General features: G+C 40.4%; 1 protein-coding gene across 1 annotated transcript in view; it reads right to left on the minus strand.

The window, feature by feature from the left end:
- The window catches only part of thsd7ab (thrombospondin, type I, domain containing 7Ab), a 147,893-nt gene extending 132,829 nt beyond the window's left edge, over window positions 1-15,064 (minus strand). Inside the window, exon 1 of the mRNA XM_062422842.1 lies at window positions 14,917-15,064. Coding sequence (XP_062278826.1) covers window positions 14,917-15,064 — 148 coding nt within the window. The remainder of the gene's footprint in view (window positions 1-14,916) is intronic.
- Window positions 15,065-21,128: the final 6,064 nt, after the last annotated feature.

Raw genomic sequence — 21,128 nt, forward strand, 5'->3', positions numbered from 1 at the left:
CAGATGACGAGAACTATAATGACACACTGTACCGGAGAGCTGTGAGTCCTCGCACGGAGAGATGAGCTTTGTGTTATTTCTTTATTCTTATTTCAATCGCTTGGCTATAGGAGCCAGACAGAAACCTGATAAATTTGTGATGTACGATCCAATAAATAGTGAGCAAGCCGCCGCTCAGTGAATTCCAACTTGCTAAGTGACGGAGAATGAGGCTAATACACCAGTGAGATAAGATATAAGCTCTAACAGTCCCACAGGGAATGTTTTGCCTTACTACTCTTTATTGCTCAATCACTGCTAGTTTTAGCTCCCTCTTTTTCTGCAGGTTAAGTAAGAAAAAAAAAATCCATCCAATAAAATGTGTTTGTCTCATCGTTATTTTCAGTATCAAACTATAAGAATAAATAATTCACGGGGAGTTGACTCCGATGAAACGCATGCCAGCAGATCTGCCAATAAGCTCCAACAATGTTTCCCATTCATATGAAAACAGAATAACATATTTTCTCGGCAGCACAAATTGATTTTGTTAAGAATAAATTATCTCTATAACATCGATGAATAATATCAGAGCAGAGGCATGTTTCTAGACCTGCTATTTTCCTCCAATGTTCAGCCGTCATACAGAGAGAAAACCATCAAACAGGCAATCATACCCATTTATCAGCTGACGGGTAGCCTCAATAGACTGTGAAGAAATGCTGCTGTATGACATCTTGTGTTTTCAATCAAGAGTTAGACTTTTGCTATTTCTTCAACTATAAAAACTCTTGCTCTGGTATCATTTTTGTCCTCTCCATCACCTCATATCTAGCTGCAAGAACCTTGTTGAAAGTCATTCAGCGAAACAGGAAATCACTAACTGAAGTAAACGAAAATGAAGCAGGTTGAACATTGAAAGTCTGCAACCCAAGAAAATAAACGACACTGCTCTGAAAATAAATAAAAAAATAAACAAACACATACCCAGATTGATGATATCTAACAGAATGAGATCAACTGGGGTTGAGTTTTTCATTTAAAAGAAAGGAAGTCTGGAGCACACAGCCGGGTGCCCTCCAAGAACTTCAGGCAGGACTGTAATTCCACAAAACTTAGCGCTTCTCATCCTGAGTGCAAGCTGGTGCCAGACAAAAAGGGGTGAATGCCTGTAGCACAGTGGCAATTATTCACTGTTTCCAGTTGGAAGCGACCCTATTCTTCCCCTCATTCTTCTGTGTGACCACTGAGTTTTCAATACTGACCCTTTCAGGAAAAATGAACTGAGAAAATGTAAACATGGTAGGTAATGGATGACCTTTTTCTGAAGCTTTGTCTTGCAATTTGTTGCTCCGAGGCCCTTTAAAATCTTTAAGACATTTTTTTTCTTTGATGACAAACATTTCCGGATGAGCTTTGACCAGTTACACACAGGTAAGAAAAGAGTCTCCCCAAATGATTTCACATTTTTGCGCCTGAATCTGAGTATATTGTAAAAAGATGTACATTTGTGAAATAAACTTAACATTGAAAGGTGTACATCAGGATTAAGATAGAAGTAATATTGATACTTACACTATAATGTCAAAATGAAAGTCTACTACATGAAATGGCATCCTGCAGTGTTTGCGTGCTACTGAGAGAGATATACAGTAAGTGCCTGCAGTAAAGGCAAGGGTCAACACAAACATGTGCCACATTTTATCACACAAGTCTCCAGTGACATGCAGTGATGTCATTATTACAAGGCTGGCTTCGCTTCTGGCCACAAGTCCTGTGTGCAGTGTGGTGTATGGAGAGAGACGTATGCTTACAGTGTTATACTGTACTGTTTACTGTACGAGATGCATGTTTGGAAACTGTGAACTAGAGCAGCCAATAAATAAGAAAGCAGGGAGACAAACAGTTCACACATTATAAATAAATGGAAATGCAAAACAATAAAAAAAAAAGAAAACATACAATGCAACTGAATATGTTAAACATTTAATCAGGAAGAAATAGTGCTACAGGGTTTACGTATGTAGCACATTCCTTTGTGTCTATAGAGGAAGAAGAAGGACACAGTGAGAACAGCCAGTGGCATTGAGGAGAGAGGTCACACGTGTCATAATGAATTACAGTAGCCTGGGTTGTCTTGGCTGCTTGTTCATTAGTCCTCTCTTTGAGGCGTATGTTGCGACAACACATCAACGCTGTATCATCCACTCTTTACACCGTGTGTCTGTATTATGGTGCTTGTTTTGGATCCAATTGTGTGTTCTCACAATCGAGTAGCCAATCTCCAAATGACAAAAGATAATTTGCATATTTTATGGTTGCACTCCGATTTGATCACAAAGCCCGAGGACTAGAAAAACCCACCGACACAGATTACAGGATTACCAAAAGACTGCATAATTTTAGTTTGAAAATTAGACTTGATTATTAAAATTCATATCTGTAAGTACCTCACACACACAATATGAAATACTTAACTGGCCTTGATCAAGATTTAGAAACTCACATCCTCCACCCTCTAGTTTGACCATGATAAATACAGTGGAAACTACAAGGCTGACTCATGGTAGGGCTGTCACTTCATTCAATATTTGAAATATAATCAACCCATTCAAATTTTAAAATGTCACCCGTAACACATTAGACTGTTTGTTTTTATTTGCCATCTCATCCAGCAGTGGGTGCTTTAAACGTTTTGTAGGCTATAGTATGCCCCCCTTGTTTTGTCGTCGATGGTAAGGTGTATGTGTGCAAAATAATGTTAAATGGTCTGAGGTCCTAATTTAGCGCTTTCTGGATCTGGGAAGTTGGTTTACTTCATAAATATGATAGGCTATTTCAGCATATGAATTTATGAATGACCTCCTGACAGGCCACCATGGTGCTTCTACAGGGCAGTCCTCTTAAGACATTCATATTTAATGAAAAGTGGTGATTATTGTATTGAGCCCCGAAATTTACCAATGAGAACGGGAGGACGCTTAAAAAAATAATACATTTATGTTAGTTAGTTAGCTAGTGATAGTCTGAGCATTGCTGTTGTTCTGTCCAGTAAAAACATGAAGCTTCACTTTAGATTCAGACAAACATATGGCAGCTCTTCAGAATGATAAACGGAGCCTGAATCCTTTCAAGGGGGTTGGGTATCGCAGATATTGCGTGACTTTTGGTATTTGTTCAAACTTGATTTTTGACAGAAGTGATACCCCCTAACTCATGGTCCCATAAACACATGTCTGGCTATATTCTGTGTGTTAAATAAGAAATAATCACAAAACTACTGTAGAAAAACATCCAAAAAAATAGAAACAGCATCAAAATCCAAGGACAAAGTTTCTGAGGGTGATACTGAAGATTCAGTCAAAGGCATCTTTTTTAACCTGGTTTTTACAGGTAGTGAAAGTCAGGCAAGTCTCAAGTCCTCTGGGAGTTTGTTCCACCTATATGAAGCATAACGACTAAATGTGCTCCAGACTCTGACTCCGACTCAGACTACAGATGACCCGAGAGGCCTAGTGGGTTCATACTGCAAAAGACTGTCCGAGATGGATTTTAGTCCCCGGAGAGATTTGGAGACAAGCGGCAGCGGTGTCTTAAAGTCTATGCTATTACACACTGAAGTGCAGAGACCTGAGAAGTTCTCAGTGAGAACTGATGTAATGTGCTTGTAAGGAGTAAACGTTGTTATTGACTTGATATGGTTATTATATAATATTATTACACTATGGTTTTCTTAGCTATAGTTATGTAGGTAAATTAGGGTATCGTCTGCATACTTACGGTGACACAATTCAATAATTTTATTGTTGTCCGTATTTTGCCCGAATTTAAACATGGTAAATTTAATTTTCAAAAAAGGACTGATCCTTGGAAAACTGTATGTCAACATTGTCCTTTTAGAAACAGAGTTGAGAGAAAGGAGTTCCTCTACAACTATGATGGAGCTAAAAAACCTACAGAATGACAGTCGGCGAAGTAACGTTAAAAATAGTTTTGTTACTTAGTAGGTGCAATATGTTTAAATCATTCTTTACTAACAAAGATTCTTCAATTGTCCTAAATGTATGAGTTTGAATGCTTAACACTTTCTCCCTCTGTGTTACTATGGCACTTCAAATTAAATGCTCTCAATTACATTTTAGATACATTAAACCAAATATTAATAGCTACTTAAAAAATGAAAATAATTACTTTAAAAAATCATAAAATGTGTTTTTTAATGCATGGCTAGTGATAATATAGACTTTGATATGACAATCAGATATATATATTTACCTGTTATGCTTTGCCAAAGAATATTGTACCACATACTATCAGTTACACCACGTGTAAACATCATAATCTTAATTTAATGAATAATTGAACAATTCCTCAACTCAAGAATGATAAAACATCAAATTTAATCTCACTTATAAATAAATGACTTCCTGGTGACATTGACTAACTTCCACACAGATATGAGAAGAGAACCAGCCTCTCACACAATCTGTCACATCCCAGCACTGAGCTACATATAAATCGGAGGTGTGACCACTAAAGAATTGTCTTCCCTGACTGTAACTGCTAAAACACGTAAAAATCTGCCTTGTTACCAACATTGTGTTAAAGGGAAATGCCAACTTTCTCTCTATGGATTACAAGTGTGATCTTTGTGATATTTATTGTGTGTATGTGTGTGTCTGTCTGTGTCAGTGTGTATGTGTGTCAATTGGGGTAAGTGTTTGCCAGAGACCTAGTGTGAAGTGACACCCATGAGTGCAGGCCCACGCCATACACCCACAGCACACAATGGATAGTGAGAGGAGGAAAAAAAAAGCTAATGGACGAACAGATGAATAGATATTTGAATCAATAGATGGTTGAAGAGTTGGAAGGCATTCAAGATTGTAGTTTTAGTTATGCAAACATTTAAAAAGCAACAGAAATAACCTTGTTGGTTAAGCATGAAAAGACAAAGAACTGCAATCTTCTGTAAGTCAACCTGAACTACTTGGAAAACTTTAACTCTACTTGTATGTTTAAAGCACAATTTTCATTTCAACTTTAGGGGTCAATCGTCTCCAGACTCCAAAATGCATCTGAATTGTCACCATGGTTTGCATTGATAACCATGTATTACTAAAAATGACCTAACAGAATAAGACAGCAGTTTTTTCCCCCATTTTTGTAGAGAGCAGCCACAGTGAGCTGTTAGATGAAGAGCTGCAAGTGAAAGGCTATTACCGCAGTTTGTAAGAACCAGTGCACCTGCGATTTGTCATCAAGGTGAACATGAGCTGCTGTCCATGCAGCATGAACCCAGCTGATGGTTATTAAAACAACATAAAGTTATACATCTGCTTTATAAATGGATACACACCTATTTCTCTTCTGTGGTTGCAGAAAGACACACCAGCAACTGCGGATGTCACCAAATCAACCAGGACTGAAATCTGATATTTGGGGAATTTGAAATTATGATTACTACTTTTTACAAACCTGAAAACATCCTGTATACTATAGTAATAACTAATTGAAGAGAACAGTTGCGTAACATCTCATAAGTAAATACATTTTGCTAAAGTAACTAGCACTCGAACACTGGTGTGGCATACTGGTATGATATAAAGCTAGATATGAAACTAGATATGATACAAGTGGTATGTATGGGAGATGATAATGTTAAGATTTATTGACTGATTGAAAATTAACCTTAAGTAACAATCTCTGGTTCCATCTTCTCAGATTCAGATGTGAAAATTTGTTGGTTTCTTCTGTCATATATTAAATGTGGATTTTTGACCGCTGGTCGAACAAAAAAGAGGATTTTTAGCACTAAACCTAAACTTAAACCGTGAAAGGCATTTTTCACTTTTGTGTGATGTTTTATAGGCTAAACAATTCATTGACTGATCAGATATAAGATCACTAGTTTCACAGATAATATTTTGGCAAACCTTAGATGTCTAAGTTACTCTGCATCACAGCTAACCTGCAAATTAAAGTAAGACAGATGACTAAGTGGAGTGGTTAAAATTCCTTCTTAATTATGTTACTCGTCAACATGCTCCATAAATGTAGGGGTGGGCAGCGACCACCAAAACACTGACAGATACTCTACACCCACAGTGCTTGTCTGCTGTAGGCACGAGGAGTTAGTGAGCCCTTGATCAACCTACTGGGATATTCGTATACGGTCAGCCTCGCCCTGCCTGGGGCCATCTGCTGCCCTCGCTTTAATCCAGGGGCTTGTCGCTGGTGATTAGCCAGCCACTCTATCCCTCTCTCTCTCCATCTACCATAATATATTTCTGGCTTATTATGTTGATACTAGTGTTTAAGCGTGGCATGGTTTGCTCTTTCACCCTTAACTCCTCTGTATGGATTTTTGATGCCTACAAATCCCCTACGCCTCCTCTGTTTGTCTCTCTCCATTCGCCTTTCATTATACATATCAGTCCTATTGTGTTGGTGTTAGGGTTTAAATTAACACTCACACTATTTTCTTTTGTATGCAGTTGTCCCTAAATTAACCCCCTTTTTTTTTGTTATTTCTGTTGGCATGTGCACCTTCCATAAAGGGTAAATATTTCTTGGCACAAAACTACTTTAAATGCAGAAACATTTGGGCAGCCATATCAAGAACTGACCTACTGTAATGTGACCAATATTTACAATAAAATGACAATAACTAACAGTTTAACTAACACGTGGAATATTTTAATCAGTCGATATGTTTTTTATTAGTCGTCTGTGAGCACTAAGAGCTACCTGTTAGTGTGAAGGTTAGTTGCTGGGTAGCAGGCGTGGTAATAGGATAATTAGGTGAATATGACAACTCTAGGAAATAATTATATATTGTGCTGTGCGTGTTTACAAGCACAGAGTAGTATTTTCTTTTCAATATTTTTAGCCATGCTAGCAATACAGCTCAATGGGTGACAATATCAGTCTCTCAGTCCGTCTGCAACTTTGGTACACACTAGAATACTGAAAACTATTGTATTGCCATGAAATTTCGTAAAATATTTAAGTTTTCAATATTCATTCCTAGACGATGAAGCATGCTGACTTTGGTGATCCCTTAACTTATCATGTAGTGCCACCATGATATTGAAATTTTAGTTTCTTTATGAAATGTCTCCATTATTATTGGGAGGACTATCACGAAATTTTGCATAAATATTCATATTTTCCAGCAGATTCCTCTTTGGTCACTTTGGAGACCCAATAACTTTTAGCTCCAGCACTGGAATCAGATTGATATTTGTGGTTTGAGTGAAATGCCTCTATAGCTGTCAGATGGGCTTCCATTTAATTTGATACAAACTTTCATGTCATCCTCAGGCTGAATTATTTTAACTTTGGTGATCTCTAGTCATGCAACAAATGGTGTCCAATTTATGCCAAACTAATGACGTTCCCATCAGCCTCACTTTGCATTAAATGCTAATTAGCAAATGTTAACAAGAATTGTCAACATTGTCATTTTGAGCATGTTAGCATTTAGTTCATAGCTTCACAGAGCTGACTTTTAGTCTTGCTAATTATTGCTCTGTAATTACTTTGCTTCTGTATTTTACAAGTGTGCAGTCCAACTAAACTAAAACCTCAAAACACATACCTCATAAAACACCGGTCAAGATTATTCCACAGACCAGCTAAAACCAGGCATCCTGGTGGCCTATTATTTAAGGCGCGTAACATATAACCACGCAACCCCTCCTCTCCTCCCTTGTCCCCCATCTCACCACAATGATTCTTAAATAAAGGCAAAATGCCAACAAAATAATCTTTAAAAAAAGAATTACCTAAAGCCGCTGTTCTGTCACTGTCGCTTAGGGCACTCTGAGGAATTACTGCACCATTTTATACTCAATGAACAAAGAACACACGGTCCAAAAACAAGAAGAAAATCATTCAGAAATGGGGTCAAAGCTGCATCAGTACAGTGTGACTTTCAATAACAAAAGCAATGCTGGTTATATAAGATTCAAACCATCAGCAGCTCAATATTCTAATGCAACCATCTCAATGATGTTCAAGCTAAATTTAATAGCTTTAAAATCTGATTCCTTGACTGCACAGTAGATTATAGCATGCTGTTTACAGTTCATCACATGATCCAATGATGAATTAATCTTCTTGCCATACAACAATGAATACTTTCCGGAGCACTTAGTTGTACATGAGCTTTATACTCACTTGACAGCCAAGCAACAACACCCAAACTACTGTCAGGCAAGAAGCTTTTCATGTTAAAAAAAGAAGACAATGTAAAATATGCCTGTGATTACCCAGCAAGTGAGCAAGAACAATTGATGGCCAGTGGGAGAGATGAAGAATTAGTGACAGAGCTGCTGGATGGGTGGATATTTACTCCTGAGCCTCCTCCATCTCTATGGCTTTATTAGAATAGCATTGGAGGAGGCAGCGCAGGCCTCTTTTCAGGTAAATGTCACTGCTTTATTCGATGACTCTTCCTCTCAGCTCACTGAAGCTGCCTCATAGTTCCTCACGGGAGTCTAGCGCCTGTTTTGAATATCTCTCCCTGACCAAGAAAGTATTTGCCCCCCCCGCTTCAGCCCACCAAATATGAGCACATGATTGATTTGTGTTACAACTTGTGGTTGAGTGCAGATTTAAGTCATGGTTTGTGGAGAGACAACATAAGGACATGACCTCAGTGAAAACGGAAAAACACAAGGCCCTCTGTTTGTCTTATAGAAAAGAGTCTGGAGAAAGATAATAGGTAAAAACAAGGGGGAATTGAGGTGCAGATGTTTTCCAGATTGAGGTTACGGCATTATTTAGAAACTCAAGAATGGACGTGAATAACAAAACACAAGCTCTATCTTTAGCATCTTCCCACACAGAGCCCTTGAGTAAGGCATCTAATCTTCGACTTTTAGCCAACTGTAGAAGATTAGTAGGCATGCAAAAAAAATTTGGCCAGAACACTCAAAATTTACAGGAAGTTTAAAAAAAAAAAAGAGCAGGTCAGTCTTTTCTTTCATATGCTAATCCTTTTACAGCAGCAGCACGTGTCATTTTGATATATCAGGTCAAGGCTGATAATCAGAGCAAAAAATATCCCGACATAACATAAATCTAACACTGATCTGCTTACTCACGCCATGACCATTTACAAAGCAGCACACTGGCGGTGACACAGTGCCTCATCGAAAAATATGTTATGAGCCATTTGAATATGGTGGAATAAGGCAATGGGAATCCTCTTATGTCACTCTAAATAAAGTTTTTTGGATGAAGTGTAATCTCTAAGCCCGCCATCCCTCCTATATCAGTAATAGCCAGGTCTTAGTGTAAGCTCTGCCATTTAGATTAAACAAACTCTGGCATCTCTTTGGCATCTTTCTCCACTGGATGGATTGGCCATTTCCAAAAACGCAGCAGTCTGGGAGTGCAAAGCAGTTGGGTAATATATCTAAAGCCAGAAAACAGATCAATCTGGGTCAAACGTGACGTATTGTGCCGCAAAATGCTTTTAAAATCAAGTGCGATGTCATGGTACACTGGTGGCTAGCTGTGTATCATCTCTGCTACTGTAATGCTGCCGAACCACAGACCGCTGGAGCTTCAGCCACACTCATTCTTTTGCTACTGAGACGAAAAAGTTACTTTGAAAAATAGCTTCCTTCCTCTCTTAGCCAGAAAAGATGCTGAGGCCACATGGCGACTGCTGTTGTTGCCTTTCCTGAGCCTTTACAGACTCTACAGGCTGCTGAGTCCTCAGTTTCCGATGGTTGTAGGGCCAGACACACACATAGACACACATGCACACACACACACAACAGGCAGAATTAGCCTCCATTTCCACAAACTGAAAACAAAAACACGGGCATAAAGAATTAAAATAAAACCCATTGGCATACTTTGTAATGAAAAATGAAAATCCCAAGGAAATTGAGTTAATTTATATGCATGGCCTAAATTTGTTGCCTGTTGCTAAGGAATTTAAACAGTGGCTAGCCAATTACCTACCAGGCTCTTGTGTACCAGACTCTGCCCTCAGGTGCTATGCTAATGAGGGTCACAGAGAGTCACGTTGAAATGTTCACACTAAAATTAGTCAGGAATCTCCAAGGGATATTCTCAGCTGGGGTGATGCCAGTCAGATTCCTGCTGCTATCAAATGAAACGGCTTTACCTACTCAGTCAGACGTGTGTTTCTGGTGCAATTCAAGACAACCGTCTTGACATAATACTCAGGTATTAGCACACGGCTATTTAAGGCGAGGGATTCTCAGGGTGCAGAGAGACAGCAGGTACTAATTTAAATCTGGACCAATGAGTGAGGCTGGTGCTCAGGTCAGTCGAGGACATCAATCAATCACAGTCAAAGAAGCCTACTTATGGAATGAGAGGCTGTAAATAAGAGCATTTATCCAAAGTGATTACACACACATTAAGATGATCAGAGCTAATTAATACACACTCTTAACAGGAAATAAAGCTCCAGAAGCCACTTTATGCTTAATTAGTCAGAGGCACCTGCAAGACATCAATACTGCACTTTTGTTTTTATCGACCTGTAGTCTCTTCTTTTGAACTCGTCTCGTCTTGTGTTCTGGTACTACAGTCGGCTTGGTTGAAGGCGTTTTGCCATATTAATGACCTTGCCTTGCTGTAGTGAACTTGCGAACCCGTCACACCCTCTCTCCCTCAATTTCCTGGATGGCCTCTTCAGTGGGTCCGCTGTAATAGCAGGTGATTGTGGGAGAGTCGCTAACAACCTCGGCGAGGGTGACATCCTTCACTGCCGGTGCCTCGGTGAAGGGAGGAATGTATTCAGCTAACAATGGCCTGTCTGCGCCAGTCGCCCTGTCCCCGCGCACTGAAAGGTGACATCAGCGCGACGTGGTGACACATAGCAGTGTGTTCAGAACGCTGAAAGCTGCAGCGGTCTTCGTTGTGTGATACTGTGTAGGACTAAAACTCCATTGTTTCTGGGAAGTGACAGGTCATTAGAGATAAGGGGCTGACAAATGCACAGGCCTACACATGCTAACACACACACACACACACACACACACACACACACAGTACTGAGACACACAACCTAATTAATTGATCTGAAATGATTAACGAGTCTGATAAGACAAAATTTAAAACATATCTGCCCCGGATTATTTTCCACCAGTCTCAGTGATCAATCAATAAAGGATAGAGGTGTTAAAGTGTGCGATTCATTATGTGTAAATCGATGAAAAAAACATTAAAATGCCACTGCTTTGAGCAGAATGTGTAACAGGTGGCCGATCAGGAGCCTGTTTTGATACAGAGCCATCGCTTTTCTTTTATCTGTCTCAACTTTGTCAACTCAAAAGATCTCAAAATGTTACCTGTCAATGCAGTGGCTGAAACTTTATGATTAATCCATCAGAGATGAAATTTTAGCGGCACTTTGTTGGGTGTTAACATCGGGCGCTGCACTCACTCGTAGAAAAACACACATGGAGGGTAAGTATGTCAATTAGTGCTTTTAGTTAGACAGCGCGTGCATGACTCAGGCGACTTAACGAGAGAGCCCCACAGCTGAGAGACACGTGCCAAGAAGTGTGCCTTGACCCGATAAAACCACCAGACAGTAGGTGAAATGGGATTGGCTTGATCAGAGACCAGAGGCAACTCCTGCGTAATCTGAATGATAGATAATCCGGATACCAGGAAAGATTAAGGACCTGCATCCAGGGGGAGGTTGGAACTTGATGATCAGATCAGGAGGTCGAAACGGACTGACGTATGATTTGGCACCTGTTGACACATGCCTCACCGTATCAACAAAGAGGTTATTTAAAAAGTTGTTTTTAGTAGCAAAGCTCACCTGTGTCACATAAATCAAGAACGAGTGGAGAAATGACACATGCGTCATCATCAATACGATAAGGACTCTTACGCACGGACGCACACAGTGAATGCCAAGACACTGAAGTGTTACAGTATGTTTGCTTGACGACACAATCACTTACTCCACCTCCTGTAATTGCTTTGTCCTCAGGCAAGCATGTGAGGTCTTGATAGCTCAAACCTGGCAACCTTGTCGCTCCAACAAGAACAACAGACTCTAATGAAGCGCGCGCACACACTGTACCAGAAAACACACCTGCTGAGTGTGTGTACGTGTGCCTCTGTGCATGTGCATGTGCAGCACTTCTCTATTTCACACGAATACAGCCGATATTTTGTTTGATCCATTGTCATCCTGGTGTGGAAACTTATCCTTCCTTACTATTTGGTGACTGAGAGGGTTGCTGTGGGATTTCAGCATATTTTATTGTTGCAGTGATTGGAGAGACAAAGAAAAGGAAAAAAAGCTGCAGATCTTAAAACTGCAATGCAAAATATAGTATCAGTGCCAGACGGGGAAATAGAGCGATAAGAGATGCAGAGGGAGAAGTGCATAGGGAGTGCACTGTTGAGAGGAAGCGACAAGAAGAAAAATGGTGTGAAAATAGCGTCTGAGAGGGAGACAAACTCCTTGCAATCTCTCAAAGGCCCCGAAAAAAAAACTGTGGCATGGCATTATCACCATCATCATCACCACAATGCTCACGGTGGCTATAATCACTCTCATCCTTTTTCTTTTCTTTTTTTTGCCATTATCCTCATCACCACCTTCAGAAATATTCACTAGCAGTGTCTGGAGGAGTATGTTGTCTCTTATTTGCCTCATTTGAATATAATTCTCACACACACACCCCCAAAAAGAGAAGAAAAAAAACAGTGTTGAACTGTCTCACCTTCCAAAACAGATACATCATATTTTCACAGAAGGCAATAAAAGCAATGCAGGCCCAATTCCCCACAGTTTTGAAGACAGGGGCCGTATTTCAGCTAGACTCATCAATATGCAAAACATCAGAGCATCGCTTGCCACAAGAAGAATATTCCCCCCACTGCACACTCTGCAAATGTGCACAAACATCATCACATTTTGTGTCTTTTATTTCTTAAAAAAAAAAAAAAGCAAGCTTCGATTGGCAAGAAAAGTATGCAAATCTTGTGCAAACATAATCACATTTTGATGAAAAGCGCTGGGATTCAAAGCCCTAAATTGCCCTATGTGATTTTAATACTCTGCAGGCATATTTAATACAAAGTGGCACAGAAGAAAAAAAAAGAAAGAAGACTCCAGGGCTGAAATCAATGCGCTACCTTTTATTTGGAAAGAAGTGAACAAACTCCCAACACTGGATTACATTTCAAAGCATAGAGCCTAGAGCTTTCCCGTTGAGCAGCATGTATAGTGTGGGAGAAAGGTGCTGTAGCGTGGGAGAGAGGCGTAATCACTATGACCTACAGTAGGGTAGATGTAGGTTAAGTTAGTCCCTCTCTCTGCCTGCAGTGCTCACTCTGCCTTTCTCTTTCTCAAGTCTGTTCCCTGGGCTGTCTTTCCTGGGTTGTTAAATCCCTGCTCCTTTAATCTCCTTACTCAGCTACATCCTCTTTAAAGATGCAGAACCACAGGAGAGACGTGGGATACGTCAATTGGGGACTGGTGCTGGGCGAGGCGGGGCAGGACAAGTGGAGAGGGGGTGTTTGAGTTAGGGGGTAGAAAGAGAGGGAGAGAGTGAGAGAGAGAGAGAGAGAGAGAGAGAGAGAGAGAGAGAGAGAGAGAGAGAGAGAGAGAGAGAGAGAGAGAGAGAGAGAGAGAGAGACAGAGAGAGAGAGAGAGAGAGAGAGGGAGAGAGAGAGAGAGAGGGAGAAGTTTTACTGGTAATGAGACACAGTTTTATGTAAAATGTCTTTGTGTGAGAAAAGAGCCAGCCTTAACCTTCTGAACTTCTCTGTCTCATTGGGGATTATAATATATGAACTGAGAGATATGGTGATTTAATTTATACCTTAAAGGATTTCCCAAATATTTTCAAGAAAGACTGCAGAGATTCATTTAATCAGTGTCCATTAGCTATCATCGTGGTGATAATGAGGGCTCACTGCATCATCTATCCTCCCTAAACTAAATTGATGCATGGATGCTGAGCACTAGTTTAAGGTGGCAGTGTGTTTCCCAGCATGTCAACAGTGATAATATAATTCATTGGATCTCACTGTGACACTCAATTGACTCCATATGATTCTTTCTCTGATAGACACTTAAAGACAGATACATCCAGAGCAGAACATGAGCATGTGTAAAGATAAGAAACACACAAAATAACACACGCATCAATCTCCACATCTTCCACATGTATGAGTCACAAATACACACACACACACACACACAATTGCAGCTCATTCAGCGCTGATCTCGTATCAATACCATCAAAAGTCATTCTGCTCTCTGCTTCCCTCCCCGAGCACTATTTGTGCGGCAGTGTCTATCAATCATCCGCATGCTGTAACACACGGCAGCAACATTTCAATAATGGTGCATCACCTGAGACTCAGGGAGATGAAAGTAATCCATTCAAAAATGGATCATGGTTGTCCTGCACGCCACATGCTATTCAGTAAGAGGAGACAGCTTTACTGTAGATTTCTGGGTCATCTTTCAAGTGTATGTATCTTTGAAGTTCAGCTGCGTGGAGTCTTATATGTCAAATAACAAATTTATGAGACAACCAAAGTGTGTCATCTGGAAGCATTGTCAACCTATGCAAGTCAGTTAAGCATGAGGATATGTCTTTTTTTTTCTCTACTAGATCCAAGAACCTTTTATCTACATGATAGAAAAATAACACTGTTGGATGCAGTGGTTTGAAATGTCCCTTAAAATCTTAAAGTTATTGCACCCTACAGAACACATTTCCCCACAAATCACGAAGCTGAAAGCACAGGGATGATTAGAGCAGACTGATTTTTTTCTTTCTGAGTGTGGGATGTCACACAACATAGCGGCATCAACAGCACACACTGATTCACCACCAAAAGCATCTCTTTATTTAAAGAAAAGGGATGAAATGTTATGTCTAATGAGTGGTTTAGCTGTACCTGTTTCCCAGTAGTAGACAGACTTCCAATCATCTGTCTGTGTGTGAGCCTTCCAGAAACCACAGAGCAGCAGCAATGTCACCAAAAGGTACCGGCTCCCCTCTGTCCTTTTTCCAAGGGTCCCTGCACCCCTCCACCCCAGCCCCATGGTCCGCCACAGGATAAAAGTAAATCCACTCAGCTCAGACGGTCAGTGAAGGCAGTGTAAGGAAGAAAAAAAAAAGACAAAAAGACAAAAAAAAAGCAAACACACTAGTCCAAAAGGCAACGAGAAGTGAAGTGAGAGCGTGTGTGAGTGTAAGACAGGGAAAAATAATGAGGTGTGTATGTGTGTGTGTGTGTTATCAGTCATGCAGGAGTTGAGGTCCGGTACTTGGTCTTGGTGAAGGACAGAGAGGAAGAGAGAGTTTTCTTCTTTTTTTTTTCCTTTTTTGCTCCCAACTTGGCGAGATGGTCCCAGAGGGAGGCTTTCAGAATCAGAGACTGAGCTGCAGATGGATGGATGTACAGTGTCCCGCCTCCATCGTGTCCGCGCTTCCACTGTTGCCGTTGCTGCCTCTGTCCTCTGGCTGTGGAGCAGTGACAGTGGGCGAGTGTCTGCAGTGTTGTTCTCCTCCCTCCCTCTCGCTCTCTCTCTCGCTCACTCACTCCCTCACTCTCTCTCGTCGTCTCCTATTCGCTCACTCGTTTGCTCTTCTCCCTGTGGCACCCCTTGCTCTCCCTCTCTCTTATTCTACTCCTGGCTTCTTTTTTTTCTCTATTTTTCTCTCCTACTCTCATCATCTTCTCTTGTCTCTCTCTTTTTTTCCTGTTATTATTACACTCTGTATCTCTCACGTTTCTCTTCCCACTTTCTCTCCCTCAGTCTTTCTCTTTTTCCCCTCTCCCCCTCTTTTCTAGCCTAGAGCAGGAGGATGAATACTCCCTCTCCTTCTCCTCCACCACTCATCTTCCACTTGCAGTTCTGGGAAGGCGACTGGAGACCAGCAGGGCTCACACTGGTCTGAGGAGCTCCCATAAGCACTGCTCCCAGGATCAGAGCGGCAGAGAGAGAGACAAGCAGGGCTTAATGCAGAGCGGGAGAAAGTGGAAGGGAGGGTGATGAGGGAGGCAAGGAGGAGCAAAACACTAAAGCAGAGAGGGAGAGAGCGCAAGAAAGAGATAAGGGAGAGGGGGTGTTTATTCGCTAGTGAAACAGCAGTGTGAAAAGTGAAATGATGGAGCAGCAGAAGTGACAATGGATTCTTACTTTTATATTTAAAAAAAATGTAAAAATTGTAAATCTTTATCACTGATTCTGTTGAGAAATTGTGAGCCAGCCTGTGGCCGTTAGACAGACATTAGCAGACAGTTGGTTGTTTACAATTTGCATCTCAGCATAAGCATCGAGTGTTTAACTTAAAGATGAGCAACTGACCGATCTTTGACAATCAGTAATTCATTTATATAAAATTACTGTGCTGCACTATTTAATGTGTTCGAGGTTTATTATGAAGCTGTTAATTAATCAATACTCAGACAGGAGTAAGTAGTGAATTTTCTTGGGGATTCGTTTTTTTAGCTGGAGATCAATACACATTTGGTGCTTTAGTGCATACATACTCATACATACTGAACAACATTTTAATTTAACTGCATCTGACCCAGACTGTTTTTGAGAGACACAGGCTTGGTCCATTTATTACTGATTTGTTTTATTCATGGGATTTGTTGAAAAATATAAAATATCACAAGCCGGTGTTGTGAACTTTTGTGTAGAATGCATCAAACCAGAAAATAAATTACGACCCCACTGTGAGACAAGTCAACATATCAACGATAAGCTGAGCGCGACACCGAACAGTATAGTATGAGGGTGAGATTGTCGTACAGCAACACAATCTTCAATCAAAGAGACAGCTAGATTACATGGGGGACAATGCAGGTAAAATTCATTTGCTTGAGTTTATTGTTCCTCTGCTGTCTAAACTGTTCTGCCTGCACTCCTCACAGAGTGGCCAGGCAGAGGTTGTGGGAGGACATCTGACTGACAGGCTCTGAGTTTGACAGAGTCAGCCTGTCATACCTAGTTTGGTTGGCTTGGCTTTATTTGGAGGAGACAGAGAAAGGGATGCAAAAAAGCCAGATTCATAAAAGGACTGAAGGGTGTTATTCTGATATGACTTTTACAATACATCCAAGAAGAAGCATTGAATTGGAATAGATACAAAAAATTAAAATGAGTCACAAGCAAGGCTGAACTCTCAGGCCAATGTCCCTTAAGCCACAGTTCCTCTAATGTCAGCTATGAAAATGCTGACTCAAAAGAAAACTCAAAGTGACCCGATAAACTCACAACTGCTTACCTAATATACAAAGTATTTTTTACCACAAGACATGAATAGTTAATTTCTCCTTGTACTACAGTATGTGCATCTTGGAGGCAGTGTTAAACACTTGCTTAATAAACAAGATATGAAGGCATATTAGGAGGTATGTTTGGGGTTGTTAGGTGTGTTTATTTGAGGCTATCTCATTCAGTCAGCTCTACCAAACTCCCTTTGCCCAAATGTTGAATATATTTCTCAAGGAAGAGGAATCTACTCAAATGAAGACTTGACTAAAGCTCCCACACACTGTCTCGCTCACTGCTACATTATTTTTATTGAATCACAACCTTTCAGTCCACCCAACTAATCATATAGCATTGAGTGAGACAATGTGGAGGAGGTTTTTTTCATTTACACGTTGCACTTTCCTCCTATACACCTGACACTACTCAGTTGTGCAGAGATTATTTTCATACATTTTCAAATTAAGACTCTCTTTCAATTCCTCTTTGACACTGTGTTCGTATTGTATTATCCAGCACAAGGCAACAATGGCACCATCAATCCTACGAAATCCCTGTCAGGCAACTGTACACATCACAGAGGCGGCCAGGCCAGCCAGCTTTTCAGGGAAGGCTTATACCTGAAGGTACTGACCGAGTTCTTAACCTCAGATTCGGGAGGAGCAGCACTGATTCCACTCATGTCATGGAACAGTGAACCAGCTTTTAAAAATGTATACCACAATGGTCAAGGCTGCACACCAAATGAATACTGCAAACTAGGAAAATGTTCATGAATGTGTCCCTCTTGGGTGTCTTGTGTAGGGGTATTGGAGGAATATGGGGTTCCTGGCCCCTTCCCTCCAAGCCATCAGGTTTTTAGTTGGAGTTCGTATTTATGCCTTTAAAATGTTGCTGCCTGACTCTGCCAAGGTTGTCCCTGGTTGCCAATTTGTTTTGTAAATTTCACACAATTTTGAGTATGTAGTTTTGTAACCTCATATTCACACCTCTGCTTCTTGACAATGGTGTAAGTATATTGGCTCCATGAGACTATTACCTCCATAGCTCATTGGGACTATTAGTTGGGGTAATGGTCAGCACTTTCAAATCTGAGGCCATGGTAGTCTGCTGGAAAATGCAGAATTTGTGTTTTGGGATTTTAGTGGCTGCAATAGAGTGAGTTAAAATATCTCAAGCGGAGTGTAATATTGACAGGCTGATTGGTGCAGAAGCTGACACGAAATGAAGTGAAGCAGACAGCCATGGTAAAGAGAGAGCTGAGCAGGAAAGTGAAGTTCTCAGTACATCTACGTGTTTACACTCTCCTGTTTGCTTGAGTTCTGTCCAGTGAATGAAAGGATGAGATCACGGACACAAGGGGCTGAAATCTGTTTCTCTTACAGGATGTCAGGGCCCAGAAGAGAATTTAAGAAAGCCAGTTGAGATGGTTCATGCACCTGATCATGATGCGCGTTTGGTCATTTTTGCTGAATGAATCCCCTTAAACGTTTTCATGGCACAAACAACTGTGCAAAGACGCAGGGCAGTCTCAGAGCACACTGTAGGAAGTACAATTGATTTAGTAAGAACCCCTCAGGATTACCCAGGAGGAGCTGGCAGTAGCCATAATGCATCTGTTGCCAGTATCTTACCTGTCTTACCAGTCACACCTAGTACAGTAATGGGGCTTCTACCTGGAAGCTGTGTAATTATCTAAAATAATATGACCCACGGGCCAGAACCAGCTCACCAAGGGGTCAAATCCGGCCCACTGGATAACTTTGCAAAGTGTGAAAATTGAAGAAAAGTAATTCCAGTTTTACAATAAAATGCTCCACTGTTCTCACTTAATTTCGCTTGACATTCACAGTCATGGCTTCTAATCTTCCTACAGACGTCTAACTTAAAAATAATTGTTCTTGAAATCTGAATCACATTGCTAGTCACACTTTTCCTCGGTGGGCTTGGACACATTTTATCAGTATATCTTACCAGGGTACCCCTAGAGGGTTTATTATAGTAAAATTATAATATATATCATCTATTACATGGTCGCCCATAAAGTTGGAATACAATACTTTTTACTTCTTCTCATGAAATGATTGTGACAATGTGATTTATTCTTGATAGATAAAGTGCATATATTCTCAAAATTGTATTGATCAATCTCATTGCACCTGGTCAAAGGTGATTACTGATGTGTATAAATAGAAAATAAAAAGAGGAATGTGTCTGAAAACAAAATTATTCCAACTTTATGGGCGACCATGTATTATAGGTTATTAGGCAACGTTTTTACTGATCTGGCCCACTTGAGATCGTATTGGGCTGTATGTGGCCCATGAACTAAAATGGGTTTGATACCCCTGATACACACCATCCAGTGGTACAGAAAATATATAAAAAGAAATAAAGGCAAAATTATGTGAGAGGAGAACTTTACTGATGATTTTATCCCTATTAATTGAGATTTACTGTCATCCCTATGCCTGTTTGAATGGAGGACGTACAGTATGCACACAGTCAATCACACAACAGCTGTATCTCATCTGGGACACAGGTTAATGATATTATACAATATAATAATGATTGTGTATGCTGTATAATGTGCCATAACTACTATTGTACTCAGCTTTTTTGACTTTTTTATGCTGTATAATGGGCAATAACTTCTATTGTACTCAGCTTATTTCAAAACACCTAAAAATACCTTCAACTTTATGTCAGCCACATACGACTTGACAGCGTAACAATAGTGCTAAAGTGTCAGCTAATGACGTAGTGTCTGGATGTCACTGCCTTTGCCATTAAATGTCAACTTTGAGCAGGGCACTGGATTTAGTCAGGCAGACAGAGAAAAATAGATAAGATGGGGCAGATCTGGATAGAACTGGCAGAGTGAAAAATCAACACCAGCCACCACCTAAATACTGACATGTTAATCTTTATCGGTAGATGAAAAATTAGTCTACTTTCCAGTCACATAATATCCAACTGAACACACTTTTCCAATATAAAAATCTAATTTGTAAAACTGCAAAAGGAGTAGTCACTGTCTCCAGTAGACAAAAAAAAAACCTGCCCTTAGAGGAGAATCACATCACACAATAAGGAGACAGCAGTCTAGCAGTCTGACACCATCAAACTCTGAACAAAACAAAATCAACACAAAGCATCAGTGAGCTGGGAAAAACGGATGATGACTGAAATTTGAATGAGATGTCAGATCATTATCTGGCTGTCAGTGTGAAGTAAAGCCTGCCTTTAAAACATGAGGAAGCACTCCAATCATCTTTCTTGTCTTTCTATAAGGTTTTACAATGAATGACTTGCACTCTAAAACACAAGGTGAGTGTTTATCCTGGGTTCATTTTGTTATGCTTGGCTTTGAAATCATCAGCATCTACTGGCAATTAGATGTCTCCTCATATCCATATGTCTGTGGGATAATTTCCTAACAGGTTAAGTGAGACCAGAGCTAAAAAACTTCAAAAAAATCTAGCTGCAGACACAAGATGGTGGACCTCAACCATGGAGGGCACATGATAGCACTCGATAGCATTAGCATTATCGCAGTTAACCACAGACTGTAAATGCACTGTGGTAACCAAGCTAGTAGCTAGTAATAGGGTCAGCTCCACCATCTCGTCCAAATTTAATCACTTCTGGCTCCAAAAATCAAAGTCCAGAAACCAATGGGTGACATCTCGCTGACTATGTTAATATTTCTTAAGCCTATGGCCCTGTTTAAACCTGTAATAAACATATGTCTCGACTGCTTCAATCCCAAGTTGAACACTCACTGTCCAGAGTCTGTTGCTTATTCACTTCCACATGAAGGTCAATGAGCCCCACTCACAGTTATTACATCAGTGCCTGATTTGTTTTTAGTGCGGGC

This window comes from Scomber scombrus, chromosome 7 (genome assembly GCF_963691925.1).
Source record: "Scomber scombrus chromosome 7, fScoSco1.1, whole genome shotgun sequence".
NCBI classification, from domain to species: domain Eukaryota; kingdom Metazoa; phylum Chordata; class Actinopteri; order Scombriformes; family Scombridae; genus Scomber; species Scomber scombrus.